Here is a 21,574-nt window from a genome sequence, read left to right as displayed (position 1 = left end):
AGCAAACGAGTTGCTTTCCACCACTGGAGACTACCCTTAGAGAATAAGTGACACTGAACTGGCATAATGTCCTTTTAACAGAGGCTGTTTGTAGCTGTGGGCAGAGCTGAGCCAAGTGCACTGAAAGAGTTCAAAGATTTTTAATGTTAAATGTTCAACTAGGAAGTCAGAAACAAAAAACACACTTTAGCTGCTCGTAAATAAACAGTGATCCACACACTGGCATATACAAACTGCTTTGAATCAGTTGGTTATTCTTCATTGTGAAGCATGGGAGTTTATCTGATGTAGTAAAACAGTCGTGCCTCCTGTTACACTCGTCGCACACGTCTCATTTGCATCTTTTCTGACTGCTGCAGGAAGCTGAGAGGGAACCTGCAGCTCTGCACATCCACTTCCCCTTTAGATGCATTGCTCAATCCTTATGTACTTTCATGGTATAACAACACTGAATGTGCAGCCTAATGGCATGAAAACCAGCCCCTTACCTAACACTCAAAGCTTATCTGTAGAGATCACGCAAGTTAAGATATTCACTGATGCTTATATTTCTATTTTGACAAACACACAAGGGTTTTAAATGTTTGTCTTAATCTTATAGATAAGGACCGAGAAACGTTTTCTTTTTAAATCTTTTAGTTTGTAGCACAATAAAAATCACATGTGTAACAAGACGGAACTTTAATTCATTACACAAACATTATGTAGGAATATTTCTAAATAACTGGACATGGATAATGACATGATATAATATACTACACTACACTATTTCTAACCAGGAAGCTTATTCTCGTGTTTTAGGCTGAACGCGAAAGGTAGATGTGAAACCTTAGAGGTCAGCTCATGTGTGACATATTTGAATGGCCCTACATCAGTCCCTGTGTCGTCAAGAAGAAACTGTTTTAAGTAGCTCTGTAGCATTATCACCTTAACCTTTCGAGTCGATCAGAGCTTGCAGGAGGTGTCAATTACACTTTAAAGTACTTCATGTTGATAACACTTTTTCTTTTAAACCATTGTAGTTGTCTAGTTATAAGGCATTTGTCAGTTTGACATCACCAAGTAGTCTTTGAAGACCTTGTTGGATGATAGCTCCATCTTCAAATTGTCAAAATGATCGTACAGACCGAAAAAAAACCCCCAAAAAAACCAAAAAAAAAAAAAAACAACCTTAGACAGGAAGTAGATTCACAGATGTTGATTCCAAAATGAGTTCTTCAGCCTTTTGGATCCATTTGTGTCAGATCTCATTAAACAGATGCTGATCAATTACCTAGCCAAGCCCAGAGATTGTCTGGTCCATGTTGGTCACTATGAGAACGCCTCACGGCTGGAATCAGCTTTGGTAAAAAACCCCATTACTGACTGCTCGATTATCCAGGCTGCCTTTTTACTGATGTAGTTCAGATAATTGTTGGGTGGCTAAAAATGCTTATACACATTAACCAAATAGAACTGTCAATGGGAGGGAGAAAACTAAAGAACCCAGCCAACAAGGAGACATGAACCCAGAACCTTTGTCCAACCAAAAATTAATTTCTGAGTAGTTTGGCTTGATAACTTCCATTTGATTTGTAGGAGTTACAGAAACACACCTGAGGATTTTGAGGTGGAAAGCTGAAGGAAAACTTCAGAATATCAGTCTTTCTTATTAGGAAACGATGAGTTGTTCACGTCAAGCAGAAGCCTGTTCTGAATGAGTTTTGTTCACCATTGCTGGTGAGGATCTGTACATGCATGATGCATTGAAGAGCTCAGCTCTTTAAGGAGTTTGAATGTAAAAAGACTATAAAGCAGCTTTAATAAATTAAACTCAGAAATGTTTCCTTTTCACTCTTTAATGTTTGTCTTTTGTATAGAAAACATCATTAATGGAATTACATCTAGAAAGACAGTCAAGCCCACTATGACCTCTAACCCCTCACCCCCAGTGGAAAGGGGTAAGAGCCTTCTGGGGTCATCAGGTGTCAGTCAGTTGCCACAGCGACAGGAAGGCAGCATGGTGCTTTAGTTGATCTTTGGGTGGCGGAAGTCTTTGCCAGCGAACTTGGCCTTGTCTCCAAGCTCCTCCTCAATCCTGCAAGTCAGAGGTCATGATTAGCTGTGCTTTGTTTTTCTTCAACGTCTACTAGCCTGAGAATGACAAAAATCATCAAGTTCTTACCTCATCAGCTGGTTGTATTTGGCCAGACGTTCTGACCTGCAGGGGGCACCGGTTTTAATCTGAAAGAAACAGTAGAATGAGGTTAGCACTGAAGTTGTGGTTTGTTCCCTGTAGTGACCCAGTTTCCTACCCAGCAGATTTAATCAGAAATAGGACCAGACAGTTTAATAGTGGTTGCACTGCTTTTATGTAACCACTTATTTAAAGAGGCACAAGTCACATTTATTCTTCTGCCTGCAACTGACCAGTGATTTTCCCACAGAACTCAAAACTTTGGGTCTTATAAGTACTGATGCACTTTAATTTTCATTTTGAGTCAGACCTCTGTAGATAATCAGTGTTTATATCAGTCCTTGATTATCAAGGCATTTTGCACACACCCAGCAGTTAAGATTCAAGTGATTTTCTTACAATTTTGGTTCAAAATGACCTTAAATCTTTCATTTAAGCTCAAATACATGAAGCAGTAGATATTTAAAGAGCTCTGAACAGATTATCTATTGTGTAGAATCTGTTTAAGAGAGGACCGTCTTGAAACTTTCCTTTTCAGTTGTAGTCTAGTTATTGACCAGCCATGTGTGAGCAGTCTGGCTTTTTCAAATGACTTTAAGGGGAATAGTTTATAATCTCAGCATTTTTTGTTTTTAAAGAACAAAAACTTGCAGACATTCAATTATTCTTTGTGAACAGATTAATCTCACTGAGACTGTCTGATGAAGTTTAAATACCTGTCCAGTGCAAAGTCCAACCACCAGGTCAGCGATGAAGGTGTCTTCAGTCTCTCCGGAGCGATGGCTAACCATCACACCCCAGCCGCTGCTCTGAGCCAGCTTACATCTGACAGGCAGATACATTTAATTAACTTTACGCAGAAAATGTTAATGTGGACTAAAACAACTCCGATTGGTGTCTTACGCCTGGATGGACTCCGTGACCGAGCCAATCTGGTTGACTTTAAGCAGCAGACAGTTGCAGGCCTTCTTGTCCACTGCCTGCTGGATCCTCTTTGGGTTGGTGACAGTCAAGTCATCGCCTACAATCTGATTAGAGCAGAAAAACCGATGTGTTACTATAGTAACACTATATTCCCGTTACTGAAGGTTTTCCTTGCGTTCTTCCAGGAAGAACCAGCTTGTATACTTGAGATTCCAGAAGGCTAACAAACGTCTAGGGATGCCAATCATTGTGGAAAAGAGAAAAAAAAAAGAAAGAAAAAAAGAAATCGAATGACCGTGAGGTTGTGTCACATGTCTGCATGCCTGTCTGTGCACCTCACCTGGATGTCTACAGAAGAAGTGAATTTAGCCCACTGCTCCCAGTCATCCTGGTCAAATGGGTCCTCAATGGACTGGACTGGAGAAAGAGAGACACTGAGGAGAAAGTTTCCACAGTAGAAATGCCACAGACACCCAACAGGCTCAATGATGCTACGGTGCTTAACAGTTACATGAATTCAATTGGAAATGTGCACACTGCACAAATCTTTGTGGTTCTCCAAATTAATTTCATCAGTTGAACATCACACATTTTTAAATGGAAAAAAAGAAATTTAGAACCCCTCTAGAGAGATTTAAGAGCTTTCCTGCAATGAACAAGAAGGCAGCCTGACCACTTCCTGAACTCAAAAGGCTTATTTCACTCCCTCAAGAGCTCAAGTGACATAAACCAACTAAACATTTTGAATACTTCTGATCCAAGTATTCAAAAAGGAATTTGAGTTTCATACTTGGCAGCCTTGTTTGAAATTTAAATGGTAAATGGCCTGTATTTATATAGCGCTTTACTTGTCCCTAAGGACCCCAAAGCGCTTTACATATCCAGTCATCCACCCATTCACACACTGGTGATGGCAGCTACATTGTAGCCACAGCCACCCTGGGGCGCACTGACAGAGGCGAGGCTGCCGGACACTGGCGCCACCGGGCCCTCTGACCACCACCAGTAGGCAACGGGTGAAGTGTCTTGCCCAAGGACACAACGACCGAGACTGCCCAAGCCGGGGCTCGAACCAGCAACCTTCCGATTACAAGGTGAACTCCCAACTCTTGAGCCACGATCGCCCTTAAATGCTTTAAGAGACCAATATATTCCCTTCCAAAGACACTCAGTTAAACCACAGACTCAAAGCAAAGTGTAGCTACAGAATTCGTTGTGTTTCCTAGGTTTTTGAAAGACATTTGAAGACCATAAATCAAAGTCAAATCTCAAGATCAATTTGACTCATCAGTGCAACATTGGTTTAGTTGTCCAAATTCACTGCAGTTTCTCATAGGTCATGGCTAAACACATTTGAATACATCTTGTCTACATTCAGGATGCGAACAGAGCATCACTGTATGTTCTGAAGTCATTCAGTGGTCATAGCAGCAGTTCTAGTCAATCTTACCAGGGTAGTTCTTGATAAAGCTGCGGTAGAGGTCACCCAGCTTTTCACCAGAAATGTGTCTAGAGGGGTCATCGGGGGACTTGAAGTCCAGGTCGTACTTTCCATTGCGGAAGAACTCTGAGGCGGCCACGTCCATGCCAATGATGATCTTGTCGGGGTAACCGGCCTTCTCGATGGCAGTCTTCAACAGCTCCAGAGCTGTGAACACAAAAAACTCTCATTGTTAGAAGTTATAATAACTTAAATCTTGAGTTGTGTCAAATGTGTATTATTAGTTTTCTAGTAATCAGCTCAACCACTGGTTAATTTAACTGTCTGGCTAACTGAAGCAGCAATACACACAAGTCTGCTTTAAATTCTATTGCATCAGCAGTCACATCAGTCCCAAGATAAACTACATAATGTCACTGCGTGGTCACGTGCAGCTCTCACCCTCATTATTCTCCAGGATGTTTGGAGCGAAGCCTCCCTCATCTCCCACGTTGGTGGCATCTTTTCCATATTTAGCTTTGATGACATTCTTCAGGTTGTGGTAGACCTGAAAACAAAGTATTTAAACAGTTAGACATCGGTTTTACCGTTCATAGCAGAAACATTGCAAGAGGGCAGGGTTTAAGTGAACCTCAGCTCCAATCCTCATGGCCTCGTGGAAGTTGGAGGCGCCAACTGGCAGGATCATGAACTCCTGCATGGCCAGTTTGTTTCCAGCATGGCTACCACCATTAATCACATTAAAGGCCTGCAGAAAGAAAAAGATTCTAAAAATACCATCCATATGCAAACTACCCAAACATAAGTTACAAAAGACCTCTGGAGCTTAAATGAAACCACTGAATTGAAAATAAAAATCTGGTGCACAATAAAAATTGTCCAGAGGCTCACTAGAAATTTCACAGACTTGCATGTTAATAGCAAACTAAATAAAAAAAATATATATATATAAGTAAAATCAAGTTGAGTCAAGAAGTTTTGGTCTTTAAAGCCAGTTTTCCACTTCACTTAAGCACAAGCCCCTCCCACTCACAGGCACAGGTAGGATGACATCTTTGTGTCCAGCAAGGTCAGCAATGTGGCGGTAGAGGGGAACTCCTTTCTCTGCTGCTCCAGCTTTACAGACAGCCAGCGACACACCCAGGATGGCATTGGCACCAAACTTGGCTGCAAACAAAGAATCAGACATGCATCCTTGCTTCAAAACAATCTGCATAAAGTTGCACAGTAGGGCCAAACTACCAGGTAAAGAGGGTCAAGAAATCCTCCAAGTTGTTTGAACTCATCTGAGTTTCCCCCAAAAGTTAAGTATAAATATAACATCTGAATACATTCAGTATATGAATGAAGCATGAAGAGTGTTAAACCATGACTCAAAGGATGTCAATTGACTTTCCTTTACACGATTTGAGGGTTTCTCAAATATAATTGTGGATTAAAATATTCTTCTTGCTAGTGAAGAGCTGATTTTAACCTGCCACTAGAAAGGTTAAACAGATTGTCGGAGTCCATGGACTCAGGTTGAAGTTAATACAGTCATTTATTAAAGTCCCATCCTTCAGTACAAAAACTTGGCAGACACAACTTTAAGTGCAGTGGAATTTCTTAATTTCCTCATGCCCAGCGAGTTAACATGAAATGGTGTCAATGGAAAATTGTACTTAGTAGTCAGTATAATCTTTTAATGATATAAGTTTGCATATGGTAGAATACTGCATGTAATCATTTGTGTTTAGAAGTATATAGTTGGTGGCATATTGAAAGAATGTCTCATCCTAGGAGGTCTGTAACATTCCAGGGTGTTCTGGCGTTCACCCCCACATCCTAGGAGCATGGGAGAGGGCGTACCTTGTCTTATTGTTTTATGGTAGGATAAACGTAGCTATATCAGTTCTAGTCTAAGTGCTTTTGGTTTGATGAACTGCTGGACTTCGAGACCAGCAGGTGTAGGGAAGTCATTTATGGGGCCACACGCACGCACACACGCACACTCCAATGTAAGGAACAAACGCTCACTGAAGCATATAAATAAAGACCAGGGCAGTCCTCAGTGCGAGTCTCAGTTCTGGAGGCTGCCCTTGCTAGCAAGAAGTTCTGTGTGTTTCTCTTCTCTGAGTCTCTACTGAAGAAGTGTTTTAGAGTATATCTCTTAACAAATGGTGATCCTCAGAGAGTCCATACCAGGTGTTCACCTGAATCAGTTACAATGTCAGAGGATGAGAAATCTTAATGAAATATTAAGAAATCTGTTAGATGGCACATTTATTTCAGGCTATATAGACGGGTGCACCAGTATACCTGTATAAATGCCAAAGAATGCAATGCTTCCAGCTTTGTTTTCATTCTTTTTCTACAATTCACTTCAGCAGTTCTTTTCCTGTTGAATATTTTGTTTACCCAGTTCTTATAACCTAATATTGTTTGGACTGGTTTTAAAAGAATTTGCCATTTTACATCGCCACCCTTCCATGTTTTCACATAAAAGAAACAAATCTTAAATTCAACTACTTTTATGAGGCGAATTTCTAAGTCCTTACATTTGTTTTCAGTGCCATCCAACTCCAGCATGAACTTGTCGATCTTCTCCTGCTCGACAACGCTGAATTTCTGTAAAGATGGGATGAAGTACCATTAGCCTGCAGTGAATCCCTGCAGTAGTTAAACTGTATTAGCATCAAGCTAACATCAGCGATCCAACTTAACGGATACCTTCTCAATCAGCTTGGGGGCAATCTCCTTGTTGACATGCTCCACAGCCTTAACGGTACCTGCAGGGAAACACAGGTGTTAGCAGCTACGCTAAAAGTAGCATTAATGCTATCCCCAGCCCCACACACTTGACTCCTCCCACCTTTGCCCAGGTAGCGGCTCTTGTCTCCGTCACGAAGCTCCAGAGCCTCATGGACTCCAGTTGAAGCGCCGCTGGGAACAGCAGCCCTGAACAGACCTGAGATGAAGTTTGACCGTCAGGTTACTGAACTCGCTGCAAACAGGAAGTGCGTCATGGTCAAAGTGACAGCTGCTCACCTTTGGCTGTCCACAGGTCCACCTCCACTGTGGGGTTTCCCCTGGAGTCCAGAATCTCACGAGCGTGGATCTTGGTGATAGACATCCTGACTGAAGGGGGAAGAGAACCAGGTGATTAGTTCAAATACAAAGAAAATCTTTTATAAAAGTGTCATCTGCACTGGGTCAACAAACATTTGTTTAATCTGAATTTTGACATGTGACTAAAAAATAAATAAATAAAAAACAACAAAAAAAAACAATCCATGTGAAGAGGTCAGATTGAGTGAGAGACCTGCTGCAGAAATCCTGTTTAATGCCATTATGACCTTTCTTATCAGACTCCACCCACACAACCAATCACAACCCTGCACTCCTGACTGACAGCTACACGGCTCAACAGAAGAGCGGGACAGACCATTCTGCAGGCACGAGGGGGGGGTATCATAGTCTGGCTGGGTTATTTATACCAACACCAGCCGTGTGGGAACCTTTGACTTTTTCCCTGACCTTTCTGCAGAGGTCATGACTTCCTCCCTGCTGTTCTTGAGTTACACAGACTCTTATTAATGCTTGTGACCTTTGAAGAGGCATTTGTGACTGAGCTGATATTAGCCTCCACTGTGCATGACCCACTTCACCTCACAGCTGAAGGACTGGGCTTTATCTGGTTGCTAGGTGTCAGTGGAAAATTGTATTTAGTAGTCAGTATAATCTTTTAATGATATAAGTTTGCATATGGTAGAATACTGCATGTAATCATTAGTGTTCAGAAGTATATAGTTGGTGGCATATTGAAAGAATGTCTCCTCCTAGGAGGCCTGTAACAACGGTACATTCTTCTGGCATTCACCCCCACATCCTAGGAGCATGGGAGAGGGCGTACCTTGTCTTATTGTTTTATGGTAGGATAAACGTAGCTATATCTGTTTTAGGCTAAGTGCCTTTTGTTTAGATGAACTGCTGGACTTCCAGACCAGCAAGACACACACACACACACACACACACACACACACACACACACACCTCACTCTGTGTGTGTGAGTTCTGGAGGCTGCCCTTGCTAGCAAGAAAATCTGTGTGTTTCTCCTCTGTGATTCTCTGCTGAAGAAGTGTTTCAGAATATATCTCTTAACACTAGGTCTCATACAGTAAGCTCTTCTGATTCTGTGCACACTGTAGTAAAAGTGTTCTGGTCCAACTGTGTGAGCAGGTTCAGAATGTCCGTCACATCTGCTGTGTGTTAAGTGTGTGTTTGGGCAGATGCCATTTGAACAGCTGAGCTCTTACAGTACACTCCAAACCCCTGATGGCTTTTACAAACACTGTACACCTGCTTAGAGTTGGCTGCAGATGAGTGTGGGTCAGCCAGCCTCTTTCAGAATGAATAAATGGACTATAACAGCAGCAGTCTGACAAAGTCGGTTAAATACGAGCCACAGCAGCTCCAACCAAATTCTTAAGTCACTAATACTTCGAAGTATTAGTGTTTTTCCTGTACACAGGTTGGGTACATCTGAGCACCTAGATGTTGTTTTGATCCCATGTCAAGTCCAAACAGATGAGTCACTGAAGTCTTTAAACTTTTAGGGGAAATCTGTTAAAACCCCGTTTTGTTATCATGAGTCTACCGTTAAACGTCTCAGGCAGATGAAACGAGGCCTGTTCATGCTGGGTGTGCTGAAAACTGAGCGAATTAAAGCTGACTGAGGACACTTAAATGCACACCAACTACTCATTTCACACAGTCTTCTCACGTTCCTTTAAAAGGCAGTCACAATAACGCTGACCACTAAAAACAGTTTTTAGGTAGCTTTGTTCATCAGGACTTTCAGCCGTCAAACCCAAGACACTCACCTCTGCAGCTTTTGGCCTTAACAGCATAAAGAGGCTATAACTGACTCTCACAATGCAAAGCCAATCATATTATTAGAGTCCATCTTTGTAAGGATTTCTTATTCCTTTATGGACTCTCTCCTCACCAACCCCAGTTTGACCCCTGACAGGTTCACTCACAGGTTTTGACCGGCTCAGAAGAAGAGTGAGCAGGCTTGGACAAACCCATTTAACAGTTCTGTAAGTGGAGTTTAAGTCACTCAAGCATAAGTGTGTTTATCAGTTTATGGTTAGAAATAAAATGATGAGAAAGGAAACTTCATTGGTTTTTACTACATGCAGGCCCAGCAAGTGGCCAACATGCTTTCTGGTGTTGGCTGTGAATACATTCAAGTCTAGTGAGTAACAGAACAGCTCACACATGAGATCAAGCATGTGGCACCACGGGTCTGTGAGCTGCTTCTGCTCACTGTTGGTCAGCTGTGGAGAAGCATGAGTTTTAACATACAAACTGGTTCACCAGTATGTAATATGTTTTCATCTCACAAACATCAGACCACTGAAGGACGATGGGGAGGGGGCTTCACTTTAACATGGTTCACAGCGATAATTAGCACAATAGCTTTAAGTCCCTGAGTGCTCACATTAGTTATATTTACAGTGATGCATTCAGGGGGACAGACTAGTCCACACATGACTGCTTTGATACAGAAACACCATTTTGAAGGATTAGTGCCCCCCCCCCAGCCCCCCTTAAACCACACCCCTGAGGGGAGGCTACGCCTCATTTTAAGGTGCAGAGTGGCCATTTAGACACCCAGCAGGTCACGTTTAAACCACCTGTGATCATTAGCTTTGAGTGAAGTCTGCTGCTAGACCATGTGGGACGAATGAAAACATCTTTTATTGGCTGAATGAGCCTTAGCAGCGGGGCAGGTTTAGGGACACTTTGTTTCAGCCTGCTAAACAAACAAGAAATGAACCAATAACACAATAAAATGTCTCCAAGTGTAAGAGTTATCACACAGAAAGACGAGCGTTACACTACAGATGAATCAAAGTCACTCAACAAGTAGAAAGTCAACAGAACAGAAGTCTTTTCAAAATGTAATAAAACCTTTTCCTTTAAGGTGAAAAGTCAGATTCAGGAAGTGTTGCTTGGAGTTTATATAACCTGCTTAAATGTGTGCAGATCTGAGCTCAGGAGGACTTTTAAATGCTAAAGAGTCACATTTAAAGCTCCCTGCGAGCACATGGAGGGTGTCCGTCCGTCCACGGACTTTGAGCCTCTCACGTCTGTCTGTCAGCTCTGTGACCTTCAGCCCACCCAAAGTCAAACCTTTCAAACTTTGTTCCCCCTCCTGCCACAAACAGGAACAAAACGAGTCTCCAGAACAGGAACTTATTTAAGTTAGCACCTCAGGAGAAGTTCTACAAACTGAACTTTCAGAGTAAAAGTCTAAAACGCATGCCACCAAACCAGAAGCAGTCTGAACCGGAAACAAACAGGAAGTTACTTAAAAAAATCTCCAAGCAGAGCCCTCAGCTGTCTGCCGTCCCAGCTTACCTGTTCAGAGGCAGTGAGCAAGAAGAGGGGGTCGTCTGTCCGTCTGTCTGACTGTCCGACTGACGTGGAAAGTGTCTGTCTGTCCCCCAGCAGGGCTTTTATAGCCTCTCCCTGCAGCTGCAGCAGAAGGAGGAGGAGGAGGAAGGAGGGAGTGTGTGCATGTGACAGGACGGAGGCAAACAGAAAAACCTCCCTGCTGTAGTTAATCATCAGATCCTCACTGCTGTTTGCCGTCTCAAAACATAATTATAAGAGCCTTAATCTGAAGCTGTGTAAGTTCCTATGAGGACTGCAGTCCTAGTGTAACATGCTCAGATATGTAAATACTTCCGGTCTCTTCCTGAACACACATTTCTAGTGCTTCCCAAAGAGTCAAAAGGAAAATCACCAGCAGCGTAACACAATCCAGGAAGTCTTTAAACTCGGGTACAATGAATGTTTCTGTCCGTCAGTTGCTCTGAAATAAGAGCTTAAAGACTGCAGGGGATGCACTGGACCAACAGTGTGATATAATCTTTATTTAACCCAAAAGTCATTAAGTGCCCGTGTTACTGCAGCCAAAACATTAAACACAGCCTGCAACACCACAAAGCAAAGGCAGGAGAGCTCAGGTAAATAACAAAATACATACATAATAATAATGAAAATGAAATGGAAAAGTCTGAAAATAATGTAAGAAATGTATAAAACCACCTCTTTAACAGTAATAATAAATAATAATCAGGACCGGCTGTGCTGCTTTAAAAGGAACCGCTCTTTGATTTTATATCTGCAGAGACGATTTGAATCCAGGAAGTGCTGCGACTTGAACACTCGAGTGCTATCATCACTGGTTAATTTAATGCTTTCAAACACAAGAATCGTTAAACAAATGTGGCTCTGTGTGCATGATCTAATCTAAAACTTTAAAATCACTGTGGCGCTCACAGCCAGACGAACCCCAGAGCTCGGGCTCATCTGAGGGAAAACATCACATGTTAATTTGTCAAATAAGCAGTTTGTTAAGGTTTAATATATATTCAGAGGAAAACCTAAAGAAACTAAATCCCTAATGACAGAGAGGACGGCCTTTACTCTGAGGAAGCCGTCAGTGTGCTGAGCATGTGGAGGCTAAATAAAAAGAGGCGTTTATTTCGTCTTAGAGGGCACTCCAACTGTTTAGACCGATTACTTTTAAGTAAAAGTTACCCAGTTTAACTCTGTTTTATGTCCCTCATCTTTAAAGGGCAAAGAGGTTTTTCTTATTCTGACTTTCATTAAAAAATACACATAATAAAAAAAACCCTGAAACCTCTTAAATTCCCTTTTTTCAGATTTGATTTCTGCTTTTTTTATGTGTCTTTTTTGTGTGTACCTGATTTAATTGTGCTTAAATGCAAAGATGTTAAAGGTGTTTACACCTCAGTGGTTTACTGCTTTAGTGTTTCAGTCCCATCTGTGATTAGAAAACTTGTCTCTTTGGTTGACAGCAGCAGAAACCTGCAGTCATTTCAGGTACACAAGATTAGACTGGTGAGGTTTAACGACTGTATCTGCATATTTAAATTGCATTAAAGCTTAAAGTTTGCATTTTTACAGGCGTGGCCTCTTTGACTCACAGGTGCATGGCGACACGGGCAGCTGCAGCAGCTGATCACTGAACACAGGTACGAGTTCAGAAAGGTTTCAAAATACAGCCCAACTGTTGAAATCCAGCAGACTGATTAAATAAAACGATTTTGTTCATCATTAGTGCGAACTGGTGTGACATGAACATTCACAGAGGACTTTCCTCTTAAACAAAAGCCACAAAGGAAACAAAAATTTAAATTTCTACCATAATGCGGTGAAAAAAGGCACAAATTAGTCTTTTTGTGGGGCCCAGTTTTACTCTCAGTGTGCTGAATGACTGTTATGCTGTGGGGTGAACAAGAGTGATGGTCCCTAACGCTCACAGAGAAGGTTAAAGTTCATCTAAAGGGGAAATGTGAGACCAGCTCAGCATTCACTGCAAAGGGCAGTAACCCCAGCACACACACACACCTTACCCTTTACGCTCACCTTTAACTGTACTTCACACACACCGAGTGGATACACGGCGGCCTGTCCAGCGTCCCCAGTGCCTTTACTAAATATAACTGCACTTTACTGGAGTGGTGGGGGAGGGGCACACTCTGTATATGACACATAGTGTAAGTTCTCCTGCAGCGCTGCATTTGATCTTACTGTCTGTGTCAGTAAAGTGGAAGTTTGTCACTTAACTTCACCGTGACATGTAACTGTAGTTCTGCAGCAGTACGAGTGGGCTGCAGTACTATAGCAACAAAGTCACATGTTGCACTAGAAGTTCACAATTTTATATTTCAATAACACTACTTTTAGTTTTACTACTCTTAGCAGTAATCATTTATGTTGCCTTTTAACCACATACGCACATGTTTGTTTTTATACACCTGTGGGGACCCATGTTTACAAAGGTCTCCAACTAAAAGGTGAACAGCAGAGTGTTTGTAAGAGTTTTTGGCTGGTGCCATGTTGATCTTTTTAGAGTCAGGCGTGGCCATGTTCGGATGAGAGTTTGGAGTGCTAAGTTATGACCTTATGCCATCTTGCAGGGTTATAAAGTCGCGTCCATGGACTGAATGAGTGCACCACACAGGCACAGATATCTGAATAGACTTATTAAAAGTAGAGCTCAGCCTTTTTGGGCATCTTGTACAAACATGTTTACTTCAGTTCTACGTTTGGACGTTTTAACTTGGGAGATCATGGGGACTGAATTACTGTTGGAGGCCCGAGTGGACATTACAGGAACTGCAGTTTTTAGCATTTCAGCTCTTGTCTACAGGTCAGAGGTCAGCCGATCTCTCCCTATAAAGCACATTCATTACTAGTGTGCCTGCCGCACACATAGGTCTGTGTTTGGTCTGTGTTTTCTAACATTTTATAACCTAAGGTATATTTTCCCATTTCTTCAATTAGATGATATTCTCAGCTGCCTTAAAATAAAATTTTCTTTGAAAGAGTGCATCATACAAAGCTCTTAAGTCAGCCACACCACTTCACTGAGGTAAGACTTTTATTCCCCTTCTGCTTAGTTTTCCTCTAAATTACTTTTAAGCTGTCTGTGCTGATATGTTTTAGGCTAACGAGGTTTCTGTGACAACTATAAGGATCTTTGTGCATATGGGACCTAATTTAAAGGGTGAGTTCAAGAAGAGGGGCTCTGAGAAGAAGTCATTTGTGGGCGGCTATGCTTGGTATATTTTTACCATGTGACTTTTAAATCAAAATAAGAGCACATTTTTACATTATAGGGATATTTCAGAGAGTCCTCATGCCTTTGAAAGACTAAAGAGCCATGATAAGCCTCTAGGTTAACATGTGCCCACACATGTGTAGGATGACACGTGTCTGGGCTTGTACAGTTTTCATTGTGAGAGCCATTTTTAGCTTGACTCCAAAATAATGCGAATGTTTCTACATTATGAGAATTCTTTTCAGTCATTGTCACGTTCACACCCACAGTTAACCCAACACACGTGTTTTTGGACTGTGGGGTGAAGCTGTAGTTCCCCCAAACAAGCACAGGGAAAACAAACAAATTCAGTCTGGCCTGGTTTTGAGGTGGAGGGCATTTTTTCATCCTTTTTTATAAAGCCACAAAAGCCTTTTCTGCTTCATAGTAGAGTGTGAAGGGAAGGGAGGCGGGAGGTGTGAGGGCTCATATCTGGTTTTGGAGTCAATTAGTTTTGGACTTGACAAGCCAGTATGTTAATGTGTACAAAAAGCAATTTGGATGTGTGCATGAACCTGTGCAGGTTTTAAACCAGAATAATGAGGACATTCAGCATGTGATGACATTTATGTATGAAGAGGAATTTTTGCATTTTATGGAAAAGTTGGCCTTTTTTCCTTCAGAGCACTCTTTGAACACACAAACATGGCTTTGAGATTCAGGTTTAGATTGGGGGACTTGATAAGTCAATATGGGTCCCCACTTATGAAGAAAGACAAACGTGTGTGTATTGTTTAAACGCTACATAAGCTCTCACAAGGAGTTGTGCGTAATACTAATACTACAACTTGTTGTGGCATATTTAATCAAATATTAGGTGTGATGCGTGTATATGAGTGCACTAGACTGTCTTATTTTTTAGCTGTGTGTCGCACAATAAATCAGCCCCCGAAGAAGAGGTGTTTGTAGAAAACATTCGAAGCGCACACACACACACACACACACACACACACACACACACACACACACACACATATAAAGACACCCTCACAATGTAAGTATAACCATGTTTGTTTTTATTTCATTCAGGTGTGCAATGAGTTTTCACAGAGCTCTGATTGGACACTGGTCAATCGCCACTGTAGAAAAATAATGGTAACACTATGTTCCTGCGTTAAACATGAGGTGTACTCTCAGGTTAAAAGCTACCACACGGTAACTTAGACCAGAAAAAACACTCTGATTCATCTCTATAGCAGGAAACACACCTGAAGATTGAAAATGACTTAAAAAAAAAAAAAACTAAAGAAGCTGAGATATAGAAACACAGGGAGGAGGGTAGGGGAAGGGAGGCGGGAGGTGGCATCCATCTCATGTGGTGAAGGTGGCTGTCTTGTCCTAATAACCAGCCTTCCTCAGGTACTCAACGATTTTGAACACCTTGCTGGATAGCTGACCACCAGAGGCGTCTTTCGTGCCCTTGGCTATGACTATCGCTGTAGAGACAGACAGGAAGCAGGAGCGTGTCAGCCTCAGAGATTTGGAGTGAATTCAAAGGATAAAAATGTGCTGAGTCAACGGGAACATCTTACCTGTTTTTGCCTTTCCGACACATACGCTGAATGTGTTTCCTTCGGCGTCTGCTGAGGTCTTCAGGTCCAGAGTAAAGACTGGGTCAACGTCCATCTGGTCTCGGATCAGCCGGCACCTTACTCCACCGATGTGAACGCCATTCTGAGTGAAGCTCGACCGGTCGTTAGCACCCAGCTTCTTGATCTCATCGACCTAAAAAAGGGAAACAGAGCGAGAGATAGAGATTAGTGGATCTATTTAACTGAGTCCTCCAAATTCCCAGCCACCTTGAAGTACCCACCATGACCAGCATGGGCTCTTCTCCTTTTACAGCCTGAGTTTATTTAAATCTCACAATAAAAAAGCAGCCGCAGTGTGCGGAGGATCATAAACAAGCGTCGGAATAGGAAGCTAAAGTAATTGAAACATGATTTAATGTGTTGTGATCATTGTGAGCATGCAGAGTAGGAAGTGAGAGAGAGAAAAACGCCATTCTGGCTCACTGGTTTGTGTGTTTCCAGCTGGAATCGGAACAAATAATAACTTTGTTGCGCCGCCCGTTGATACTGGTTTTACTGGTTTGTCTGAGCTTTGTTAGTGTGTCACACTGACACAGCTGACGCACTGGCCTAGTTCAGACACCATCCACTAATCAGAGTGTTTTTACCAGCTCTGAGGTCACAGAAATGTTTTCATTTAATGCATTTATCACAAATAAAGTCATTTTTTCATTATTATGCATCTGTGAGATATATATATATATATATTCTTTTAACTTATTAAAAATGATCTAATCTGGTTTTAGGACTGCATCATATTTACAGCTTCAGGTATTGATTTATCTATTAAATAATCCCTTGTTTTATAAGTCAGTTACCTATTAACTGCATCATTAATACTGCTAATTAGATTATTTTAAATCAGAAAAATAAAAAAATACAGTATAATCAATAATTCTAATAAAAACAAAAGCTTTACTTTATGTTTTTTATATTAAAAATAAAAGATTATTATCATAGTATATAATAATATACACTGTTATGGGACTGCATTGGATTTCTGGGGATTTCAGTCTGGTTTTATTATTGAAATGAAATTATTAATCAAATGTATTTGTTGAAAGTTGAGATGCGGTTGAAGAAGTTGAAGTGTTGACTTGCAGAAATAAAAAGTGATCGCTGCTGTTAAAGAAACTGTCACTGCACTTTGCTCTGAAGCAGCAGAGCTGAATCACATGAACTGTGATGACAGCTAGTTTCACATCATCATGTACGTGGACAGATTTGACCTTTTGAAGTGTTTCTTCTCAGAAGGAAAAGTTTTCACTGCACTTCATTTCTCAGAAAACATGTTTTGTGAGTGAGGCTCAGAGAGGAAGGAGGCCTCAAGTGCCTTCAAACTCACCAGGAAGTACATGCATTGTAGCTTTAAATGCAGTCTGCGTTAGATCTCCATTTACACATATGAACCTGACATGCTTAGATTCAGCATGACTTCCTCTTTCTGAGGCCTTCTTTAACTAACAAACCTGCACACATCCACACAGAACAGCGTCTGATTCAAAGCTGATCACCGCCAACTGTTTTTGATAGATTTAAAGTCAGACGTGCTCGGGGTTCAGCCTCACGTGTAACTGAATTCACACTTCCTGCTTTCTGTCAGCTTTTGCTCTGCAGGTTTCTGAGCTCACACGTGAGATTTAACCATCGCTCTGTTTTTGTGGAGACTTTTCTGAGAAGTGAAGTGAGCTGCAGGAGGATCGAGGAGGAAAGAATGTGAGGACGACAAGTCAAGACATGAACACACACACACCAAAATGCACACGCTGCTGCCTGCACAGGCAAAACCACTTCCCAAAAAACATCAGCCAATCAGAGAGGAGCCCACTAGTGAGTGTAACAAACCCACGCAAATGTACACAGAGTGTTTTTAAAAGCAGGAACGAACTTCTTTAATTTTATAATTTAAAGTTTACAAACTGTAAAAAAGACAAATCCTGCAGGCGTGTGTGTCCATGTGTGTGTGTTTGAGACATTGTGCAACACTCCACTCCTTACCTCAGTGTGTGTGTGTGTGTGTGTGTGTGTCTCAGAAACAAGAAGTGATCGTCTCGTCTTCCTGTATTCGCTGTTTTTCGACATTGTCTCCTTATAAGGTAGTTAAAGCAAATGCACAGCACAAACACCCGGAAACTACCGGAAACTCACAACCGTTACGCAGCCTGCTCTGAGACATTAGCATTCATCTTTTTCCATTTCCATTTTCCAAAATGTGTAGAAAAACGAGCACCTCAGGTGAAACGTTTTTTGTCACACTGAAAGATTATTTTATGGAAATTAAATAAAACCTAAAACCTTGAATGACACGTGTTTTATTTCCAGTTATAATTAACACCATTTCCAGAAAACTACATGTACTGTAGCATGTTTGTGCTTTCTGGCAAAAGTTAAAACGAGGAAGTTTAAACACATCTCCTGAACTCCTGAAATGTTGTTTCTACACCTGAACTCGGATCAAAACTAAAAAAAAAACAAAAAAACATAAAAAAAAACCCATTTCTCTTTGTATTTTTAAAAATTAAAAGCTAAGGGAAGCAGCCAGTGAGCTGAGAATTGTCATCTTGTTGCTCAGTGAGTTTCCCCTTTGAAGCCAAGCTTTAAATTTCTGACTTTTTTTAAAAAACCTGTATGGCACACGTGTTTTCCTGCAGCACCTGAACACAGCACTGAGAGCGGGAAGTGAGCTAGACAGGCAACAAACTGAACACACCCAAAGCTCAAGAAGAAGACACGGACATGCAAAATAAGAAGCTATTTCCAAGAAATTTTCTCATAGCAACAGAAAATGAGCCAAAGGAGTGGCAGTTTGTGCAGGTTGATGTCACCAGTCTGAGCAAGTTTTTGAGTGTGAGGTTGTTTGAAAACTCTTGGCAGAAGCTTTAAAGGAGGAAGTGGACATTTTTTTTACATATATTTAGCAGTTTGTAGAGGCAGGAAGAGGAACAGTGTGTGTGTTTGTGTGTGTGTACCGTGACTTGGATGCCGGGTGAGCTGGCCCAAACGCTCTCCTGCCCAGATGTGATTCCACAGATGGCTGCCTCTGACACCGGGCACATCCCGCTCTGGTCGGGCGTCTTCAAGTTATCAATATAACCTTGCCACGACATCCTGATCAATAACACACACACTGATCAATAACCTGGATTCACAAGCACCAAATCAACATTACCTTTTGCTATGTGTGAAAGAGAGAGAGAGAGAGAGAGAGGTGGGACAGCTCGCTAGCTTACCTGTGCAGGTAGAGTCTTGGGTGTGAGGAAGAGGGGAGAGAGCAGTCGAATGCAGAAAGAAGGAAGAAGAGTTGTCTTTTATACACCCAACCACTCCCAGCCTGCTGGCAGCTTCCTCTCTCACTGTCACTGAGAGAGTCGCCCGACCCCTCCCCTCTCTGTCTCTCTGTCACTCTCTGTCACTCACCTGGGAAGTAAAAAAAAAAGCAAGGAAGTGATTTGATCAGCACACAAACATCCACTCATTTAAACCTTTAAAACATCAGTCCTGTAACCCGCTGAGCTGTAATCGGTCAGTCGGCCTCTCTGTGGAGAGACCTGCATTATTAAATTGAACTGTTAACCAAACATTAACCTCCAGTGCTGAAAAAGGCACGTGCAGTTCCTCTAACATCCACTTGAAGCAGTGAGTCAGTCAGCATAGACTCACGTTATACCGTCCAACTTTACAGCAGATATAAACCCATTTACAGCCTGATTTGATGTAGTTTTCTGACAGGTTGTGGAGTTCCACACGGCTCTATTATCGGTCCTCTGCTTTTTATTCAACTTTGTATTATAGTCTTGTTTTTAAAAGCACATATTAGGGAGGTTAATATGTAACATATTGAAATTGTATTAATACTTAAAGTTACATTAGGGTGTTGCCTCTTTGACGGACAGGTAGGTATAGATGCTAGATTGTAACTCCATCTCTGCTAACTGGACTCCCTGAACTGGACCTCTGGACTGTGTATATGCTGTTGGAGCCGTTTTAACATTTTTTATGCAATTATCAAAACAATAATATGGCTGCTGTGTCAATAATTGTACTGAGAGTACATGAAGCTCCAGTTTTGGTAACATAAATGCTACTGAGCACTAATTAACAGCTGTCATCGTGTGACATGATTGTGTGTGTGCTCCCATACAGCCTGTGGATGTAGCTTTTTAATCAAGCTTGTTAGCATTAGCTAATAGCTGAGTGCACCACTCACCTCTTTTCTAAATTTGGTCACTTCTGGCTCAAAAAATCCCCAACTACCTACAATATAGCAGCAGTTTTGATCAGTAGGATTGAACACAGTGAATTGCGCGTTAACTTGAAATGAGAATTACAATATTTGACAGTGACTGTTGTGTTTTACTTGCTGTAATTTGTGAACTTTTAGTTCTTGTTGAGGCTCTGATCAGACATAATATTAAATACTTATAAGAGTGAACAAATCTCAAAATACACGCCATAAACATGCTTGTTTCAGCTGTAAAATTGGACATCTTAACATGGGAGTCTGTGTGGTCAATATCTTCGAGTGGACATCTGAGGCACTGTAGGATTTTCTGCAAACCTCAGGACTGGCACTGGGGTTAATGGTCAGATTGCACTGTTAGTAACTAACCTATCTTAGTGAGTGAGTGCAGCGGAAGGTTTGTGAGGTGTGAGCAGCTCAGTTAAAACCGTCAGCGAGCAAGAAGCTGCTGAGAAACTTGTTGTCCCACACAAACCACTTCCTCCTGACGCGTTTCACTTCACATCCACTCCCATGGCTGAGATGTAGCTCACACTCAGAGACATTAAAACATGCGACCGTTGTATTAAAGTAAACCTATATTGATCCCCAACTGCTAACCTTAGACATCAGCAGGCTCACCCACAGTTGCAGTGCATTGTGGGAGCTGCAGTTCAGCAGAGGTGAGTACCTAGAAGGCAGATTCAGTGAAAGCCATGGCGTCTCTATCTGCTCCCACATGCTGCATACCTCAGGTTAACACACACACAGACCACACACACATACCTGAGCTAGTTCAGGCCTGTGTGTGTCAGCGGCGTGTTTAAACACGGCGGTCATGCTATCACTATCTAGTACTCCCACCCAGTCACAGTGTGTACTTTTACTACAAACCAACACGAATAAAGTGGTTTTCATGAAATCAGTAACACGAACTGGAGGAGTAACTTCAGGGTTTTGCATCTCTTGGAGGACCGGCTCCTCAGCAGCATGCAAAGTAAGGCCTGGGAAACAAGTCTAACGGGTACAGGGTCTCTTCCTTGGACCTCTGACTCCAGGCAAAAAGGTTTGTGAAGAATGAAAAACATGGTGAAGCATCAGTCAGGTCGAAAGGGAAAAGAAATGTGAGGTGAATTGGGAGGGACAGGTTGATACAGGCCGGCATGTAGAATATGCATACCCTGAGGAAATGCTCTCTTTCTGCCTTTCTGCGGCAGGAAACAGGAACCAAACCTCATTGACATTTTGTTCGATTTTACCTTAGACTGCAGTTTGACAAGACTCTGATCTTCTCTCATTCTTGTTCCCACTCATGTGCTACTAAACTTCATGTCATGATGCTGCCTATGCAGTATCATATCCATCACACCTTGATGCAAATCAAAGTGAATGAGTCACACTGACATGAAGATGAAATGCTCACAGATCACAGAGGAGGGAAGGCTGAAGGATCCGCACTGTCAGAAAGTTCATTTAAAAATCTGTAAAAGAAACAAGTTTGGACACTACAGAGTGACAGAAAGCTGTGCACTATGCTGTGGTTGTTAGCAGAGCTTA

At 41.8% G+C, this 21,574-nt stretch overlaps 2 protein-coding genes across 2 annotated transcripts; both read right to left on the bottom strand.

Moving 5' to 3' along the window:
- Window positions 1–1,822: 1,822 nt before the first annotated feature.
- Window positions 1,823–11,083, bottom strand: eno3 (enolase 3, (beta, muscle)). Its single transcript, XM_084922948.1, has 14 exons — window positions 10,951–11,083; window positions 7,569–7,658; window positions 7,393–7,488; window positions 7,251–7,309; window positions 7,079–7,148; window positions 5,575–5,708; window positions 5,173–5,289; window positions 4,983–5,088; window positions 4,551–4,748; window positions 3,441–3,517; window positions 3,080–3,204; window positions 2,893–3,001; window positions 2,165–2,223; window positions 1,823–2,077 (listed from the first exon to the last, which is right to left on the bottom strand). The coding sequence occupies exons 2-14, from the start codon at window positions 7,651–7,653 to the stop codon at window positions 2,008–2,010; spliced, it is 1,305 nt and encodes a 434-aa protein (XP_084779074.1). The 5' UTR covers window positions 7,654–7,658; window positions 10,951–11,083; the 3' UTR covers window positions 1,823–2,007.
- Window positions 11,084–15,222: 4,139 nt separating this feature from the next.
- Window positions 15,223–19,135, bottom strand: pfn1 (profilin 1). Its single transcript, XM_084922947.1, has 4 exons — window positions 19,029–19,135; window positions 18,768–18,906; window positions 15,760–15,952; window positions 15,223–15,663 (listed from the first exon to the last, which is right to left on the bottom strand). Exons 2-4 carry the CDS (start codon window positions 18,903–18,905, stop codon window positions 15,566–15,568), a joined length of 429 nt encoding a protein of 142 aa, XP_084779073.1. The 5' UTR covers window position 18,906; window positions 19,029–19,135; the 3' UTR covers window positions 15,223–15,565.
- Window positions 19,136–21,574: the final 2,439 nt, after the last annotated feature.

This window comes from Perissodus microlepis, chromosome 3 (genome assembly GCF_051167445.1).
Source record: "Perissodus microlepis isolate ML-2025 ecotype Zambia chromosome 3, ASM5116744v1, whole genome shotgun sequence".
In the NCBI taxonomy this organism is placed as follows: domain Eukaryota; kingdom Metazoa; phylum Chordata; class Actinopteri; order Cichliformes; family Cichlidae; genus Perissodus; species Perissodus microlepis.
The sequence above is the reverse complement of the archived record's forward strand: the minus strand, read 5'-3'. Positions and strand labels throughout refer to the sequence as shown.

Bases quoted from the DNA above. Each gene is read 5' to 3' on its own strand.
- eno3 (XM_084922948.1), bottom strand. From the start codon at position 7,653: ATGTCTATCACCAAGATCCACGCTCGTGAGATTCTGGACTCCAGGGGA. The intron at 5,709-7,078 runs GTAAGGACTTAG...CTTTGTTTGCAG, and splicing joins GGATGGCACTGAAAACAAAT to CCAAGTTTGGTGCCAATGCC. The intron at 3,518-4,550 runs GTAAGATTGACT...CTCTTTCTCCAG, and splicing joins CTTTATCAAGAACTACCCTG to TCCAGTCCATTGAGGACCCA.
- pfn1 (XM_084922947.1), bottom strand. From the start codon at position 18,905: ATGTCGTGGCAAGGTTATATTGATAACTTGAAGACGCCCGACCAGAGC. The intron at 15,953-18,767 runs GTACACACACAC...TCCCTTTTTTAG, and splicing joins CACCCGGCATCCAAGTCACG to GTCGATGAGATCAAGAAGCT. The intron at 15,664-15,759 runs GTAAGATGTTCC...CTGTCTCTACAG, and splicing joins TGTCGGAAAGGCAAAAACAG to CGATAGTCATAGCCAAGGGC.